Source organism: Erpetoichthys calabaricus, chromosome 14 (genome assembly GCF_900747795.2).
Source record: "Erpetoichthys calabaricus chromosome 14, fErpCal1.3, whole genome shotgun sequence".
Classification (NCBI taxonomy): domain Eukaryota; kingdom Metazoa; phylum Chordata; class Cladistia; order Polypteriformes; family Polypteridae; genus Erpetoichthys; species Erpetoichthys calabaricus.
Window position 1 is genome coordinate 104,504,270 of NC_041407.2, and position 19,289 is coordinate 104,523,558.

The window sequence follows — 19,289 nt, forward strand, 5'->3', positions numbered from 1 at the left end:
AAGGGGATAAAGGTGAATTAGAAGTGAAAACTGGTCACTGATTAGGAAAAGGTTGAGAATGAAAACCTGCAGCCACTGCGGCCCGGAATTCGACACCCCTGCATTAGATGACATTTCCTGCAATTTGTGGTCTCAGGCTTCATTTACATAATCATAGAGAATCGGGGGCAGTTGCGGCCATTGCGGCGCGCTCCCGTGACCACCAGTTGTGTGGTACAATATTCTCTACAAAGCAATCTGATCGATTAAATCGCAAGGGTTTGATTTTGTCTATAGTCGGGTTTGGGGTGTGTGTGTGTGTGTGTGTGTGTGACAGCTGACAACCAGCGAGTTCTCATGCACAAACACAACGCACAGAATGCAGTGACAAGGAGTAAGGAACATGGCGTGTTGGACCTCAAAAACCTGCATGTCATTTGGGGAAGTGAAAGTAAAACATCCATGTGACTGGCAGAGGGGCATCGTCACCATAAACAATGAAGAAAAGGACAACGGCAAAAGAAAATGCAAAGCAAGAAAAATTATGCAGTTGTATACTATTAAGAAGAACTGAACTAATAATAAGGAGAGCTGTTCTTGGAAGGAAAAAAAGAAGAAGATTGATAATAACACTATGGGTCTACTGCAGCACACCCTTCCCCTAACAGCATCTACAGAGTAAATTGTACAAGTAGAACATACAATTAATTAATTTTAATTCTATTTTTAATTTATTATTTGCACTTCATGTTGTTACACTGTGGACCCTGAGCTTCGTAATTTCACCTATCTGGATACTTGTATGTGGTTGAGATGACAATAAAGTTCACTTTGACTTTGACACAAAAGGCGTTGGTCAACCAACCAGCAGCCATGTGGTCATAGCAGCAGGGACATCTCAAATTCTCTGGTAAGAACACAACGCTGCTTTTCTGGTTCCATTAGGGCCGGTTTATATAGTGCTCAAAAAAATTAAAGGTACACTTTTAATTGAGAGTATAGCAACAAGTCAATGACACTTTTGGGCTATTGATCTGGTCAGTTAAGTAGCAGAGGGGCTTGTTCATCAGTTTCAGCTGCTTTGGTACACTACAGGAATGAATGGTTTAACAGGAGACCACTGACATTTTTCTCTCATCTGTTTTTTCACTCATTTTGTATTTGGTTATGGTCAGTGTCACTACTGGTAGCATGAGGCTATACCTGGACCCTACAGAGCTGGCACAGGTAGGCCAACTTCTCCATCAATACGTGCCATTGCCAGAAGGTTTGCTGTGTCTCCCAGCATAGTCTCAAGGTCATGGAGGAGATTCCAGGAGACAGGCAGTTAGTCTAGGAGAGCTGGACTGGGCCCCTCATAGAAGGTCCTTAACCCCTTCAGCAGGACCAACGGGCATCTGCTCCTTTGGGCAAAGAGGAAGAAGGATGAGCACTGGCAGAGCCTACGAAATGGCCTGCAGCAGGCAGGTGGCCACTGGTGTGAATCTCTCTAACCAAACAATCAGAAACGGACTTCATGAGGGTGGCCTGAGGGCCCGATGTCCTCTAGTGGGCACCGTGGAGCTCGATTGGCATTTGCCGTAGAATACCAGAATTGGCAGGTCCACCACTGGTGGACGCCCTGTGCTTTTCACAGATAAGAGCAGGTTCACCCTGAGCACACGTAACAGACGTGAAAGGGTCTGGAGAAGCCATGGAGAATGTTATGCTGCCTGTAACATCATTCAGCATGACTGGTTTGGTGGTGGGTCAGTGATGGTCTGGGGAGGCATATCCATGGAGGGACGCACAGGCCTCTACAGGATAGACAACGGCACCTTGACTACCATTAGGGATCGGGATGAAATCCTTGGACACATTGGCAGACCCTATGCTGGTTCCTCCTGGTGCACGACAATGCCCAGCCTCATGTGGCAAGAGGATGAAGGTATGAATACCATTGACTGGCCCCCATGCTCACCTAACCTAAATCCAATAGAACACAATTGGGTGGGGTGGGGCTATACAAACTACTGAGTACGATTTGGAGTTGCTGTAATGAAATTTCAGCAAAGTGGACTTGCCTGCCTGCCTGCCACATCATTTTTTCCCTTTGATTTTTGGGGTGTCCCTCTGTTGGTTGATCATTTTCATTTCCATCCTTTCATTCCTCACACATCACCATATCAGTCCATAGCAGTAGAGAGAGCCAGCAGGATTTGTTTTCCCCATCAAGATCCGATGTTTTTTCAAAGTGTTCCTTTAATTTTTTTGAGCAGTTTATTTCACGCTCGGAACATGCATATGCACACATCATGGATGCCATGTGTTCCCAGTTTTCATTTGACGCGTCATCTGAGCACGTCCTCAGAAATGAACAGGATGCATATGTGAGTTGCAGTACCAACAAAAAAATTGGGGGGGGGGGGGGCGTTGTGTGTTCAAGTTGTAACGTGACGTCAGAGTCTCTGTTTATTATCAACATGTGACAGCTGACCACTTTGCAGATCCTACACGATCGATGTGCATCCTTCCATGTTTGATGAATGGTTCGATGTGGTGAAGCAAATCCTCTAACTTAAATGCTGACTTACAAATGGATTTGTGTTGCTTTTGTGAATTTATTTCATGCATAGGTAATACAAGTGTCTCATATTCTCCGTCATAATGGAGCGATACATGTTAAAGGTCTCACATAGCATCTTCTGTGTCGTCTTTTCTTTTGCTCCTTCGCAACATCATCAGAATGTATTTGAGCCACAGAGGAAAATAAAATTAGGGACACGGTGAAGAAAAATAAAACTCTATTTCGTGACTAAAGTGGAAAATTAGACTTTAATCTCGTAGTTTATTTTGTCACTGAAGTAGAATATTGTAAACGTCATCTTAAAACTGACCCACTTGTTAATCGCTACGCGCTTCTGGAGTTTCCTTCTGCTCTGACAGCAGCAGCAGGCAGCAATCGCCACACAGAACACATTAAATGTCTGATATTCCAGCTCTCTGCACATTTAGAATCCTTAGATTTAACTTGATATCACTTTCGTGATGAAATTTGTTAAAGTATGCATGTTACATTTTACAGATAAACCGCTCACTTCATTTAAAAAATGAATTCTGTTAATAATTACATATGTGGAGGGCGGCACAGTGGCAGAGTGGTAGCGCTGCTGCCTCGCAGTAGGGAGTCACGTCCCTGGTGTTCCCTGCCTGGAGTTTGCATGTTTTCCTGGTGGGTTTCCACAGCGTGCTCCCATTTCCTTCCAAGGACATGCAGGTCTGGGGATTTGGTAACGCTAAAATGACGCTAGTGTGTGTGTGTGTGTCTCCTTGTATTCACCTTGCGATGAGCTGATACCCCGTCTAGTGATTGTTTCTGTCTCGTGCCCGATGCTAACTGGAATGGGTGCATCCCTGAATTGATAGATGTAATCATTAAACATCTATTCCTATACCAATCCAGAAGCTTCAGTTTGTGTTAATAACATTTGTTCAGACTACTTTAAGCTAGAACATGGCACCAGACAAGGATGCCCCTTGTCACCACTGCTGTTTGCAATCGCCTTTGAACCACTGGCAGTTCACTGTTGAAATTCTTATCAGATAAAGGGGATTGTCAGAGAAGGACTGGAACAGAAAATTTCTCTATATGCAGATGATATGGTTTTATATATATCAGACCCAGAAAACACTGTGCCTGCAGTTTTAACAGCACTAGCAGAATTTCAAAAGATATCCGGTTTCAGAATTAATCTGAATTAAAGTATACTCTTTCCAGTGAATTCACAAGCATATAATATTAGATTGGACACCCTAACTTTTACCATAGCAGATCAGTTCAAATACCTAGGGGTAAATATCACAAGTAAACATAAAGCTCTTTATCAACAAAATTTTGCAGTCTGCATGGAAAAAATTAAGCAAGACTTGCATAGATGGTCAACCCTTCATCTCATTCTAGCCGGAAGAATTAACGCAGTTAAGATGAATATCCTTCCTAAACTTTTTTTTATATCATAACATTCCAATATTTATCAATAAATCATTTTTTAAGCAATTAGATTCAACTATAACCTCATTTATTTGGAACTCAAAACACTCACGTATCCGAAGAGCGACCCTACAAAGACCTCAGGCAGAAGGTGGCATGGCTTTACCTAATTTTCAGTTTTATTACTGGGCAGCAAACTTACAAGCCATAAAAACCTGGACACAAATAAATGAACATACACAGGCCTGGTTCGCAAAGAAGTAAAATCCTGCAGTACTTCTTTATACTCCCTGCTCTGCACTCCAATAAATGCAAGTTATCGCAAATATACTAATAACCCAATTGTGCTTTACTCACTCAGAATATGGAACCAAATTAGAAAGCAATTTAAGATGGAAAATCTTTTATCTGTGGCACCTCTGCAAGAGAACCACCTCTTTCAACCCTTGCAAACATATCCAGTTTTTAATACCAGGAAAAGATTTGGGATTAAATTGCTCAGAGATCTTTATATAGACAATATCTTTGCATCCTTTTAACAATTACGTTCCAAATTCAACCTCCCAGCTACACATTTCTTTCACTATCTTCAAATTAGAAACTTTGTTAAACAGAAACTGCCCGATTTTCCTCATCTTGCACCCTCCACCATGCTGGAAAAAATACTGCTCAATTTCGAAGAATTAGACACTATTTCCACATTATATAAAATTTTATTAGAGTCCCTTCCTTTCAAAGATCCAAGAGGACAATGGGAAAAAGATCTCTTAATTAATATATCAGAAAAGGAGTGGAAGGTAGCATTGCAGAGAATTCACTCGAGCTCCATATGCGCAAAGCATAGAATTATTCAACTAAAAATTATATATCGAGCTCATCTGTCTCGCTTAAAACTGTCCAAAATGTTTCCAGGGCAAGATCCAACCTGCGAACGCTGCAACCAAGCTCCTGCCTCACTGGGTCACATGTTTTGGGCCTGCACCAAACTAACATCATTTTGGACCAAAATTTTTAAGTGCCTTTCAGACAGCCTTGGGGTCACAATCCCTCCTAACCCACTAACAGCTGTGTTCGGTGTTCTTCCAGATGGACTTGAAGTAGAGAAGGACAAGCAAACGGTGATTGCATTCACTACACTTTTGGCACGCAGACTTATTTTGTTAAATTGGAAGAATCCTAACTCTCCTCTGATAAGTCAGTGGGAAACCGATGTTTTATATTATTTGAAACTGGAAAAAAATCAAATTCTCAGTTAAAGGATCTGTACAGAATTTTTTCAAAACCTGCAGGATCTAATCAATAATATTTTAGAATAAGAAGAAATAATTATTTCCACATTTCTTTTCCTTCTCCATTTATTTATTTATATACATATATATTTTTTCCTTGTTTATTTTTGCCCTATTAAAAAGCCCTTAGCAATTCTCCTTTGGCCATGCTCTCCTTCTCAAGGGTGGGGTTTGATTTGTCTTCAATCCTTTTTTGTATAAATAGATCTATTTGTATGGAATGATTACAATAAAATTAATAAATAAATAAAAATACATAAATAAATAAATAATCAAACATCTATTCCTTTTCAGAGATATTGTGGCAAGGTGTCCTGGGAATTTAATGGATGTTTTGAACAATTCACAACCACTGCAAAGTTGAATGTTGTGTACTCACCATGATGATATCTCCCACTGCCATCCGGTGGAATCCTCCAGATTCACATAAAGAAAATGTGCAAGTATAAACAGTACGACGCTTGCACAGCAGTAGCATCTACAAGCACACGTGTAACATCTTGTGAAGTATAATACCTGGCCTTAGACTCCTTGCATGTCAACCAGGAGTGAATTTTGTTTTAAAATGGGAGGGAACAATTAGACAGCTTACTGAGTGTCACGTTTCTAAACCAATCCAACGCCTCATGAAGGCGGAGCTCAAAGTAGAGGCGGGGACTTCAAACTGCAAAGATCAGAGGGGCTCTCGTTAACCTAATCCAATAGACAGCAAACTTCTGTTTATGATGAACCGTCAACACTCAAAAGTCTCCTAAAAGATCCTCTTAAGACATACAAATATGTGTTACAATGTGCAGAGAGCACGTTACACATTTTAAAAATAACTATAACCTGATGCAAAGGAAAAACCCTTTCTGTAGCATCAGAGTATACATTGGCATTGACTGGATGACAACGTGAATGATACGTTGTGGCAGGTGCTGTGTGTGCTCTCTGTTGTTGTTCAGTGTTACGACGATAAAGTAGGAGTCGATATAAGCTTCAAAGAATTTGAAGTAAACGGTGTGTTACCCCCCCCAAGGCCCACTTTCAAAAGGACTGCCATTAACACTAGAATTACCAGAGCCTACGAAAAAACTCGTAGATCCCTCCCACCTTAAATCTGTTTGCACCTCTCCGTCAGCGTCTTTTGTCCTGTAAATGTGCCGATAAAGACAAGCAGCAAGCAGCCTGCTATTCCATTCCCCACAGCTGCAGAACGTGCACAAAGTTCTCCCAGCTCATGCCTTGACTGATTATCTGGGAGTTAAGTGCTGGATGTCACATATATTGTCTTTCTTTCAGTTGTGAAATAGAAACCACAGCATAGAGAGAAGTGTGTGCATTGCAACAGGTACACATGTCTTAAATGTAGGAGGGACTGTTTTGCGTGTGTGTGAACTGTTAACATTTGAATTTGATGACTGCGTATAGCGCTGAACTTACCGCTCTGTACTATTCTTTCCTCTGCATGTCCTGGAGTACAAAAGAAACAATACCATACAGCAACATGGAGACTGGCAAGATTGGAGAAAAAAAACAAAAAAAAACAACAACAAAACGTGTTCACTGATTACAAGCGGAAGATGTTATCCAAATGAATATGAATAATATTGCATCCGTGCCACAATGTTTTTCGAAATGTACTATACAGTATATTATATATATATATATATATATATATATATATATATATATATATATATATATATATATATATATACACACACACACACACATATACAGTATATTGTGAATTTCTCCTTGGGATTAATAAAGTATCTATCTATCTGTCTATCTACAGGTCATAAAATGAATAATTCCAAATATCATATATACCTATGTCTATTTTTTTTTTTTTTTTTTTTTTTTTTTGGACATCATAGACCATAAGGCGCATACTAATTCAGCATAAGCAGGAACACTCAATAACACTGAATTAAAAAAAATCAAGTGACGGTGAGATACAAAGAGGCAGATTCACCAGCGATTGTGTGTCAACGTTTATCCCTCCAGATGAGAGAATTTCCAGTTCCAGTGCCGCAAACCACCACTCACATCTACAGTTATTCCCAGTTTCAAATAAAAACTATCAGCATCAGATCCCTTGGGGGGGGGGGGGGGGGGGTAGTATGTATTGTGATCGTGACTAAGAGAATAAAAGTGAAAATAAAACGGTAACTTTCACAAGTACAATAAATGTACACCGTCTGTTACGGACGCAAACCAAATGTATGTGTGTACTGTATAATATTAACAACTAGCAAAATACCCGCGCTTCGCAGCGGCGGAGTACTGCCTTAAAATTGTTATTAAGAAGAAAAGTAAACATTTTTAAACTGAGGGAAAATATACAAATAATTATTTGTTAATGATCTCTTTGTATACCACGTTGTCAGTTTGGCCCTCCGGTTGTAATATGACCAAGCTGTGTGCTGAGCTTACTCTTGAGCAAGCAATGTGCAGTTGGCCATGGGAAAAGCAATCTTGCCTCAAATCAATGCCAACCTTTTGTAGGGTCTGTCCCTGAGACTTATTAATTGTCATTGCGAAGCAGAGCCTTACTGGAAATTGGAGGCGTTTGAATTGAAATGGGAGATCAGAGGGTATAACGGGGATGCCAGGAATAAAAAAACTCTCTCCCCTGAGCCACTGCCAGTAAAAATAGTTGCCTCAATTAGGTTCTTTTGCAGACACGTGACCTGAAGTCTCGTGCCGTTAAAAAGTTTCGGTGGCTGTACGCAAATCCACAATCGGCTTTTTTGAGCCAAACCTGTTGTTTTCGTGTGAGCTGCTTTTTATTATTGGGATCGTACCTAGAAACAGAAGCTCTATTAACTTGTGGATTTGCGTGCGAGTATTTAGTGACAGCGTGTCTATTAACTTGTGGAGTTTTCTGCGAGTATTTGGCAGCAGCGTCACGAAGTTGTTTCCGTCTAGCTGCATCAGAAAATGTACCACGACGTCTGACACGCCTCCTTTTTACTGTTTTCTCACAGCTTGGATTGCTGCTGTCATAATTGGTTCGAGTTTCATGGTTTATTTCAATTACTTTAGTATTTGCAGGACTTGTTGTGTTGAAGTGACATTCGGCATCTGTCAAGTGTTGTAAGCATACAACCGGTTTCATCGATAACTTCGCATCCAGCTTTTGAGAGTTGAAACATTCATAAACATCAAAGTGTCCACTACTCATACCGTCACCTGTGAATCGAAGATGTTTAAGAGGCATTGGCGGTTCTCCAAACGTGTAAAATAGGCAGGCAGCCAACTACATGGGAGGCTTGGGGATGGGGGACGCAACCCCGCCTCACAGAGTGACTGAGCTGCAGGCTATGGACGTATATATGTACGTAAGTAGGATTCAGTTAGAATTTCGAAATGAAACCTGCTTAACTTTTGTAAGTAAGCTGTAAGGAATGAGCCTGCCAAATTTCAGCCTTCTACCTACACGGGAAGATGGAGAATTAGTGATGAGTGAGTCAGTGAGTGAGGGCTTTGCCTTTTATTAGTATAGATAAGAGCAGCTCACTACTGAAAATGGCAAATATAGGAGGCAGTCGCGATTGAACCGGAGACTCTTGATTACAAGGCAGCAAATCTTACCGCTATGCCACAGAAGCTGTTGTTTTATCCTTGAACCTTTTGTGAAAGTGTTTACTTGATCTTTGGACTTCAGACTTCACACATTATATAGTTTATGCCAACATTTTGTCATTTACTACTAAAATATGAAAAACGTTTCTGTTTTAACAATGTGTTTACACAGATTATTGTAAAATGGAACACACATGAAATGCATGTGTTCCAAATAACGATCTATTATTTCCATTCTAAAACTCCAGCACTTCACTCCCAGATAATCAATCAAGGCATGAACTGGGAGAGCTTTGTGCACGTTCTGCAGCTGTGGGGGGATGGAATAGCAGGCTGCTTGTCTTAATTGGCACATTTACAGGACAAAAGACGCTGACAGAGAGGTGCGAACGGATTTAAGGTGGGAGGGATCTACGAGTTCTTTTGTAGGCTCTGGTAATTCTAGTGTTAAGAGAGCTGATAACACAGGAGCCACTGGAGATGATTGTTTCAGTGCTCAGAACACCTGAGTCAACAAACCTGCCTAACGACTCCAGTAAAGCAGGAGACACTGCACAACATCCACCTTCAGACTGCGCATCTAAATGAATAACTAAAGAAATGTAATGTTACGAAATGCAAACAGGCCATGCCAAAATAACTGCCGGGTTTTAACACGTTGTATATCTGTAGATCACAAGGCTTATCTAAACCTCTGTATGCTGTTGTTAAGTCATCTAGCAGTGCAACAGTGAAAATGACAGAGCAGGGAGAGGCAGTTCTCAAACGTGCGGAGCCCAGTTGCTGTGATGGTCTGTGTTTATGTGTGCAAATTTATTTGTAATTATTTTATTTGAAGAAAATCAACATTGCATACAATAAAGTTGAAGTTATACAACAAATGACTTCATAGAGAAAGTCAAAGCGAAGAAAAAAAAAAACAACGAGGGTTTAAAAAAAAAAAAAAAAAAGCAGGAACAAAAAGAGACAAAATCCAACCGAGAAAAAGAGAGGTGAGCAGACAGCACGGGCAAAAATAGAAAGAAAAACCAATGTGGAAATTAATTATTAAGCTTCAGTTTCCTTGTGCTATTGAGCTCTTGAATGGAAAATAGCAATTGTAGCTTTTAATGTTCTCTCAGTGTCAAGTCTTCTGTTCAGTTTCTTCTGCCCACTCCCTGAAACCCTGGTGGCAGATTTAAAATGCACGGCCTGGTGAAATTGTGGGGTGGGTGTTTAAGGAAGAAGCCCCTGTGGCGCAGTATTTCATCACTATTTTTAACAGGTTGTCTGTCCCCTGTCGTGTATTTTCATTTGAGAATCACATCTGGCCCCATGAGACTAAACAGCCATATGTCTGCTGCCCTGATACCACGTGTGCATAGTGAACAGTAGATGACGCAATCTCTTTGGCCCGTCTTGTTTTTCTTGAACGTCCACTTGTCCAGGACCTGTTTTGTTGGCTACAGCTCTCCAATTATTAAAGAAAAGATTGAATATCACATGTCAGCAGCAGGCATGTCAGTCAGCATGGATTCAGATGGGGAGATCGTGTTTCTGAAACAGGCTGGATTTCTATGAGGAAGCCACAAAGCATACGCTCAGGGAGGTACCTGTATTGACTAAACAATTGTGCCTTTTATAGTTTGTGTCATGAGGCATGTACTATTCAATTTGTGTGAATATTAGAGTTATTGTAGGATCATTTAGAGAAGATGGAGCTTAGTGCATAAAACTGTGTGACCAAGACTGGATTGCAGGAACAGGGCAGTGCCTTTACTGGGGAGAAATTTTGGAGAAGTGATCAGATGGCTGACTCATAGGGTGATAACAGAGACAGTGGGATACATGCAAATAAGAATGAAAAATATGGGAAGATATGCAAAAGTAAAAGCAAATGCTAAAAAGTTGTTGGAACTATCAGACTGTAGAAGTTTATGTTCGAATAAACTAACCAGTGTGTATTTGCTTGTAAGAGAGGATATGCAATGTGTGCTTGGGACTTTGTAGTCAGCATGTTATCGTATTTAGCTGAAAGCAGCTTCATTGATGAAAGTAACAATCGAATCACCAGGGGGAGCAAGTCAGTCCAACTTGGTGCTGGTCCCAAGCCCAGAAAAACAGAGAGGGTAGAAGTCAGGAAGGACCATCCAGCTCTAAAACTTTAGATAAAACTTTAATGATGGAATCAGTCCAATCAGCTTCAGAAAATGGTAAGGCGTACCCCGTAGGTGACACCGGGGCTCACCCGAGCCCTATGGGAAGTGAATGAGGGCTACTGTGCCAAGGGAGGGCTCGGCGAAAGAAAAGAGTAAGTTAGAGGTAAGAGTGGGGATACTAACTGTTAGCAGAATTAGAACATCTGAACATTAGAACAATCTGGACGAGAACAGGCCATTCATCCCAACAAAGCTCGCCAGTCCTACCCACTTATTTCTTCCAAAAAAAACCATCAAATTCAGTTTTGAAAGCCCCTAAAGTCTGTTTGTGAGAAATTTTCCCTTAACAAGTTTCCAACTGTGACCTCGTGTTCTTGATGAACTCAAAGACCGGGAAAGGAAGAGGGCTGGCAGATTTGATAGAAAGAAGAAAAGGTGCAAGTGTTGTGTGTGCAGGGAACAAGAGGCAAGAGGGGCAAGAGAATTGGGAGGAGGCTTTAATTTGTACAGCGGAGCAAAGGGGGAAATGGTGTAGGGATAGTCGTATCCAAAGAACTTAAGGATAGTCTTGTCGGTGTGAATAGGAGGAGTGATAGGATGACGTGTGTCAAGCCGAGCCTTGGCGAGGCTGTAGTTAATGTCATTTGTGCGTGTGGCCCTCAAGTGGGCTGTGAGGAAGCAGAAAGGACGCAGGCTGTGAGGAAGGACGTTTTCGGGGCACAAATGGATGAAGAGCTTTGGACGGTACAAGGGGGGAAAAGGTGATGGCTGGTGGTGATCTCAAATGGCACATAAAGAGGTTAAGTGGCAAAATCCTTTGGAAAGGTAGCCTTGTTTTCCTAAGTAATGAGGAGGACAAGAGCTACAGCTATGACGACCCTCACAGTCCCACCATCGCTGGCTCCTTTCTCGTACCCACAATAGTTGCGGAAACAGCAAAGGCTTTTTTTTCTGGCCTTATTGACATAATCCTGTACAGCTGATGAAATGTTTGCAGAGCAAATGTGATGCATTCTCTAGCTACTAGAACATCCATTTTTGTTGGTTTTAACACCACAAGTCATCTCACAAATAATGTTCATGGCACAAATGACTTGTGCACAAAATTATCAATGTGTGCATGTATGCCACTTAAGAAGACAGATGTGTTCATGTTACAGTTAAGATATCCCGGTCACGTGTATTGCTTTCTAATCAGCAGATCTGTACTCATTAATGGTTGGTAACAATACATTTTGTTAACTTGTGTTTTCATTAATTGTTAAACCCAGGAAATTTAGATGTGCCATTGATTAAACCGATTGTCCAGGACTGACAACGGCAGGGACTAAAGGAGATTTAAACTCCTGGGCAGGAGAAGGCAGAGGAGGGACGGTCCACTGAGAACGCTGCCAAGACACTCGGACAGAGCACAGGGGCTCGTAGGCAGACAAGGGGGCACAAGGACAGCAACACTTACTTCCAGGGAGGAAGAGACAGCTTCACAAGTAGACGCCAGTTGTGGGTCCAGCGAGAGAGGGAAGCCGCATGAAAGGACCAAGCAAAGCTGGCAGACGAGAAATGAGGCGTGCGGTCACAGCAACACAAGGAGCCCAGAGTGGGGAAAAAAAAAGGAATGACGAAGAGACGCTGACAGGCATTCAACGATTTGACACAACTTCTGTTGGGAAACGAGCGTCCGGTGAACAGAGTGCATCCGTGGACAGTTGAACAATTAAGTGTTGGGGTAACACCGTGAGAAAACTGGACTCTGCACCACTTAAAAACAAGAATTGGAGGATACAACCTTAACGGACTTTTAGAGTGTGGACTGTGTGCTTTTCCTTTTTTAAAAAAAAAAAAAGAAATTCGTTGCTGATATTTTTAGATTTTGTTAGGTTCGTTTATCTTTTTAATGTACTTTATATTGTCTTGTGTAATAGAACTTACTGTTGCTTTTTTTCTGAAATTACTGTTGTGTCTTTCATTGTGTGTTTACTCACCGCCCAATTTAAAGAAGCCTGTGTGCTATTATCAGTAAATTTCAAGAGTTCCCAGTCTCTTAATAAAACTGGGTGGCGTAGTCGGATATTTTAATGGTGACTAAGTTAGATTACCTGTAAGTGTGACCAGACACCTATTAAAGCTGTCCTAGAATGGCCAGAAATGTCCGTGGAACAAATGATTTTTTATTGTCTCATTAGAGGTACATGACCTTTCAGAGGTATATAAATATACTATAATATAAATTATAAATTAAAGTTATAATAAATTAAAAATATAATAAAAATTTAGAAAAAGATCTCATCTAATTTCAGAATTGGAGTTGGAGCTTCCGTACCCAGGTCAGCCGTGTTCACCCTGTAGACCGTGCTGGTGTAGGTGATGCTCTTCAGTATGGAGTTCAGCTTTTCCTGCGTTGAGGCCATTATGTTAATTTCACTTTCTTTATCTCCAACCACTTCATTTACTTCATTTGTGGAACGGATGCTAAAAATCCCGAGATTAGCTTTCAATGACACCTGCCAACCACAAGAGAGACATGTTAATCGGGGATTATTCACTATGAACACATAAAACGGTTCCCTTCTGCAGGGAAGTAAAATACAAAATAGGTAGCAAGCAATAAAATAATATGACCTCAAAAGAGTTTAATATTATATTGGTAAAGCAAATTAAAATAACATTCACAAACTCCCCAAGAAGACAATTCAGCCCGAGTCACATTGCTAGTGACCATGTGCTCGATGAGGTTAGAATTGCACAACAGAACTACGACTGGAACTTTATTGCAATCTTCTCAAACCCACTTACTGTATATACTCACGTTTAAATTCTCCCGTAGATAAGTCGGGGCTTGATTTTACCGTATAATTTCTGGTATTTTATAATGTTGGTCGTATAAGTCGAATGCGGAAAACTAACGCTATTGGTCCAAGAGATTATAATATGCTAATGTCCACCTGAGAGAGTAACCATGGAGCACACGGCCTTTTTTCTCCTATGTATTGCAAAGTTTTGTGTTTTTTGTATCTCACACCCTCATACACCTTTATCGTAACACAGGGCCGGATTAAGAGCTTTGGGGGCCTGTAGCACATTTCAAATTTGGGGGCCCTTTGGTCTGCATCATCTGAAGTTTAGATTCTGAACAGTTCAAACCGGACTAAATAATTATTTTACTCTCGATTATAATAAGAATCTTATAATATTTATGTGAATTTTATGTGTTGGGCCCCTAAAGTTTTGTTGTGTAAGAAATTTACAGTTTAAAAATGTAAAGATAATATTTTTAAAGACCAGTTTTTCAATGCTACACTTTTTCATTAAATATTGGGTCCACCATTTGGGGGCCCCCGAAATTGCAGGGCCCGTAGCATATGCTACATGTGCCTATTGGTTAATCCGGCATTGTTGTAACAGCATCCCTTATCTACGATGGAGCGTTCGATCAAAAGAAAATAGGAAGCTGGTTTTAAATTAAATGTCGTTGAAGTGGTGAAAGAAATTAGTAACTGCGCTACTGCAACAAAATTCGATGTGTCTGAGAAACTGATGTGAGATTGGAGGAGGCAATATGATGGAAAAAAAAAATAAATTAAGTGTCGTATTTTTGAACGGGCGTATAGGTCGGGGTCTGACTTTATGATCGATTTTTTCGGGTTTCAACTTACGAGGGTTGTTTCATAAGTTTTGAGACTTTTTTTTTTAAATAGATCCAACATGGTTTGGTCAATTCCAAAGAAAATTTTTACTCACATAGCCTCGTCATTTGGCAACACTTCAGTACTGTTCAACATACTCTCCCCCGATTTCAATGCACTTTTTCATGCGATAAATCCAACGATCAAAACAGTGACGAAAATCAGGTTCAGTCAGTTGGTCAAGCTGCTCTTCCACCGCAGAAATGAGTCTGTCCCTGTCCTCAAAATCCATTCCTTTCAGCTCCAATTTCACCGTCGGGAACAGCCAGAGGTCACAGGGTGCCAAATCTGGTGAATAAGGGGGCAGATGAAGGACTTCAATCCCAGATTTGGCGAGGAACTCAACAGTTTTGTTTGACTTGTGAGGCGGCGCTTTGCCATGGTGAAGCATGAAGTTTTTCAAGGTGCGATTAGGGCGACTTCTAGTGAGATTTTTGAAAACTTCTGGAAGGCACAGGGTTGTGTAGACATCAGAGTTCATCGTCGTGCGTTCAGGACGTGGAACTGAAGCAATAATTTTTTTGTAGCCAAATAAGACGGCAAACATGGTCCTCTTGGCTGACCTTTGGCGCCTGGCTTTCAGTGGAGGAAGGCAACCTTTTGGACCCCACTTCGAGCTCTTTTTCTCATCTCCATCTGTAGCTGGGTGGGCCAAAAATTTATTAGAAGATGTGAAAGGATTGTAGAACAATAGAAAAAAATTTCGTCCGCCTCCGATGACGGCAAGTGACCGAGTCTCAAAACTTATGAAACAACCCTCGTATATGAGAGTATATACAGTAATTCAATTCAGAGTCAAGGGGAGGCAAAGCCTACCTACCCAGGGTTAGCTCTACCATATTGGTGAAGTTGCTGGTCATGTAGGACTCCAAAGCCTTCGGTGGGTGACATTTACATCTTAGTTTAATCCTGATGCTCTGTATATGCATTTAATTATCAATATAATTCCTTGTGGCTCCCCAATCCGTTCAAACCCCTACTTTCTCTTCTGTTCTTTTTCAGGTTTTCTGTGGTGCCGATCTGTGCCACCACCACCTGATCAAAGCACCATGATGTCCCTACATTGATGGATTGAAGGCCAGAAGTTCACATGACCGTCATCATCAAGTTCTTCCATGTGAACCCTGAATACCATGAGGACTGATTGAGGTCATTTATGTTAGGTAGAATGACCAGTGGGGGCTGCAGATTTAGTTTTTTAATTTTGTTTTTTCTGTCCTCCTGGCCATCAGACCTAACTTTATTCTTTGTTACTTAGTATTGCCTCATCTTATTTTTCTTTTTTCTTTCTTCATCTTGTAAAGCAGCGGTTCGCATACTAGGAGAAGGTGGGAGCGGAGGATGCCATCATCTACATGCTACACCGATCCCTCTCCCACTTGGACAGAGGCAGTGGTGCAGTAAGAATTATGTTCCTGGACTTCTCTAGCGCCTACAGCACCATCCAACCTCTGCTCCATAGTGACAAGCTGACAGAGATGGGAGTAGATTCATACCTGGTGGCATGGATCGTGGAGTATCTTAAAGACAGACCTCAGTATGTGCATCTCGGCAACTGCAGGTCTGACATTGTGGTCAGCAGCACAGGACCGCCGCAGGGGACTGTACTTTCTCTGGTCCTGTTCAGCCTATATACATCAGACTTCCAATACAACTCGGAGTCCTGCCACGTGCAAAAGTTCGCTGATGACACTGCTATCGTGGGCTGCATCAGGAGTGGGCAGGAGGAGGAGTATAGGATCCTCATCAAGGACTTTGTTAAATGGTGCAACTCAAACCACCTACAACTGAACACAAGCAAAACCAAGGAGCTGGTGGTAGATTTTCGGAGACCCAGGCCTCTCATGGACCCCATGATCATCAGAGGTGACTGTGTGCAGAGGGTGCAGACCTATAAATACCTGGGAGTGCAACTGGATGATAAACTGGACTGGGCTGCCAATACTGATGCTCTGTGCAAGAGAAGACAGAGCTGACTATACTTCCTTAGAAGGCTGGCGTCCTTCAACATCTGCAATAAGATGCTGCAGATGTTCTATCAGACGGTTGTGGCGAGCGCCCTCTTCTACACGGTGGTGTGCTGGGGAGGCAGTATAAAGAAGAGGGACGCCTCACGCCTGGACAAACTGGTGAGGAAGGCAGGCTCTATTGTAGGCACAGAGTTGAACAGTTTGACATCTGTGGCAGAGCGACGGGCGCTGAGCAGACTCCTGTCAATAATGGAGAATCCACTGCATCCACTGAACAGGATCATCTCCAGACAGAGGAGCAGCTTCAGCGACAGACTTCTGTCACCGTCCTGCTCCACTGACAGACTGAGGAGATCATTCCTCCGCCACACTATGTGACTCTTCAATTCCACCCGGTGGTGGTAAACGGTAACACTACACAATGTTATTGACTGTTATACCTGCCTCGCACTCTCCACCTTGCATTTTTTTTTAACTTGCACTGCATTTTTATCACTCTTTAATTAATATTGTTTTTATCAATATGCTGCTGCTGGAGTATGTGAATTTCCCCTTGGGGATTAATAAAGTATCTATCTATTTTATTTTCTAATAATTCAGCTTCTCAGTCCACCCTCAAACACAACTCCACCCGACTCCACCCAATCCAGCGCTGGTCAGCACAGACCACTTGTCCATTCATGTATTTTAACTTCAGTTAATGTCCAAACAGCTGCACACACAAATTATATTTTTGCTCTTTCTGGTTAAGGAGACCTGGGTTTGCTTCCTGGGTCCTCCCAGCGTGGAGATTGCATTTTCTCCCTGTGTCTGCGTGGGTTTCCTCCAGGTGCTCTGGTTTCCTCCCACAGTCCATAGACATGCAGTTTAGGTGCACTGGCAATCCTAAATTGTCCCTAGTGTGTGGGTGGGTTTGTTTGTGGTGGTGTCCTGCGGTGGGCTCAGGCCCGGTCTTAGGTATTATGGGGCCCTAGGCGAAAGGGGGGTCCAGGGGCCCCCTGGAAGCTCTGCGAAATGTGTGAAAATGAGACCAAGGAGACGTTTTCTTGTAACGTTACGAGGTCATCACCCTGCGTCCCTTTTTCGCCCGGAGTAGTTAGCTGCTACAATTTAGCCAGTTTGAACTGTTAAACATGTGAGGGGAGGGGCGGGCCGGGGTCCTGGCCGCCGTCGATCCGGGGCCCCCCGGACGCCAGGGCCCTAGGCGATCGCCTACTTCGCCTATGCCTAAGGCCGGGCCTGGTGGGCTGGTGCCCTGCCTGGGATTTGTTCTTGCTTTGCACCCTGTGTTAGGATATAGCAGGTTGGAAAATGACTGACTGGTTACTGGTTTGATCCATTGAGACTTAAATGTGACCCATGAAAGAACTGGTTTATCACACTTCCCCTTTTTTAAAATTAAATATTAGTTAAAATACATGTATATAAGATTAGTTATAGACATTAATATAAGATTACCAACTTATATGCTAGATATTACCAGTCATTTCCAAGCATTTATTAACTCTGCACTACAAACACACAGGCACCATTGTCAAGAAATTTTAAATGAACAAAAAATTGAATGATTTTGAGCACCCCCTTAAACATCAATCATTGAACATTTGCTAAATTCTAACCTCACGTCCTTTCAGACAAGCTTCTATAAGTTGTGTACACCAAGAGGCAAAACAATTTAATCTGCTTCAAATTTTCATGGCAATACAGAACAGCATGAGATGACTGACCTTGTAGTGTTTTCTGAAGGATGGATGCACACTGAGTTCTGGGGGGGAGAAAATAAGAGAAATACCACTGGAGTTAACTACTCGTTAGTGACTCAACCTGCTGATATTTTAGTTACAGTGTGCCCGGCGCCCATGAAACCAAAGTCGGCTGCTCTGGTTTTGAAAGCACAGCTGCCAAAACACTTCCAAGGTTGCCCACTAGAGGGGAGAAACACTGTTAAAATACCCCAACAAGAACCAAAAAGGGCCGAAATGACAGAATATTGATAAAATATTTTATTCTCACAAAGGCTATGCAAGCCCCAAAGCTCCGAAGAGCACAAGGAGAAGCCTCGAAAAGGCAAGGTGTAACATAGTAATCAAATCCAAAATCCAAAACAATAACACAAATCGGGGTCAAAAACAGATTAGAGGTTCAAAAAATATCAATCATCACAGTCTCAATACAAAGTCAAAAACAGAGCAGGGGTTCAATATACAAGAAAATCAAAAAGCAGTAACTAAGCATAGCAAAATCACAACAACTCTCCACTCCTAGCGCATTCAATGAACCGCACGGAATCACAGGGAGGCCCCTCCCTGAAATTAGGTGAAGGGTCGTTCCTGGCGGTGATGGGCAGGTGGCCCCACCCCTTGTGGCACAAGGGACGTAATCAAAGTCCTTCCCCTTTTCCAACATACAGTCAGAAACATGTGCATAATAGATGAAATAAACATTAATACAAATAACTTGCATAAAATTGAAAAACCAACAAGAAGTTGGCTGAAACATGACATCAGTATTGGCAATAATTAAGTTCAATATACACTTGAGACAGTGGTAAGACCAGGCAATGATGTGTGGAGTGGAGACTTGAGCACTAAAGGGACGTGCAGGAGAAGAAGTCAGATGTGGCAGAAATGAGAATGTGGAGATGGATGTGTGGAGTTACAAAAAAAAAGGACAGAATATGAAAT

At 41.8% G+C, this 19,289-nt stretch overlaps 2 protein-coding genes across 2 annotated transcripts in view; both read right to left on the bottom strand.

Annotated features, from left to right (window-relative positions):
• LOC114664579 (beta-1,4 N-acetylgalactosaminyltransferase 2-like) overlaps positions 1–19,289 on the bottom strand; it is a 100,023-nt gene that overhangs the window by 33,394 nt on the left and 47,340 nt on the right. The window contains exons 6-7 of the mRNA XM_028818747.2: positions 18,333–18,370; positions 13,273–13,453 (exon numbers count right to left, since the gene is read on the bottom strand). Of these exons, the coding sequence (XP_028674580.1) occupies positions 13,273–13,453; positions 18,333–18,370 (219 nt within the window). The remainder of the gene's footprint in view (positions 1–13,272; positions 13,454–18,332; positions 18,371–19,289) is intronic.
• Positions 2,517–19,289, bottom strand: part of LOC114664509 (pyruvate dehydrogenase (acetyl-transferring) kinase isozyme 2, mitochondrial-like) — a 905,310-nt gene continuing 888,537 nt past the window's right edge. The window contains exon 5 of the mRNA XM_051936405.1: positions 2,517–2,568. Coding sequence (XP_051792365.1) covers positions 2,532–2,568 — 37 coding nt within the window. The 3' untranslated portion in view covers positions 2,517–2,531. The remainder of the gene's footprint in view (positions 2,569–19,289) is intronic.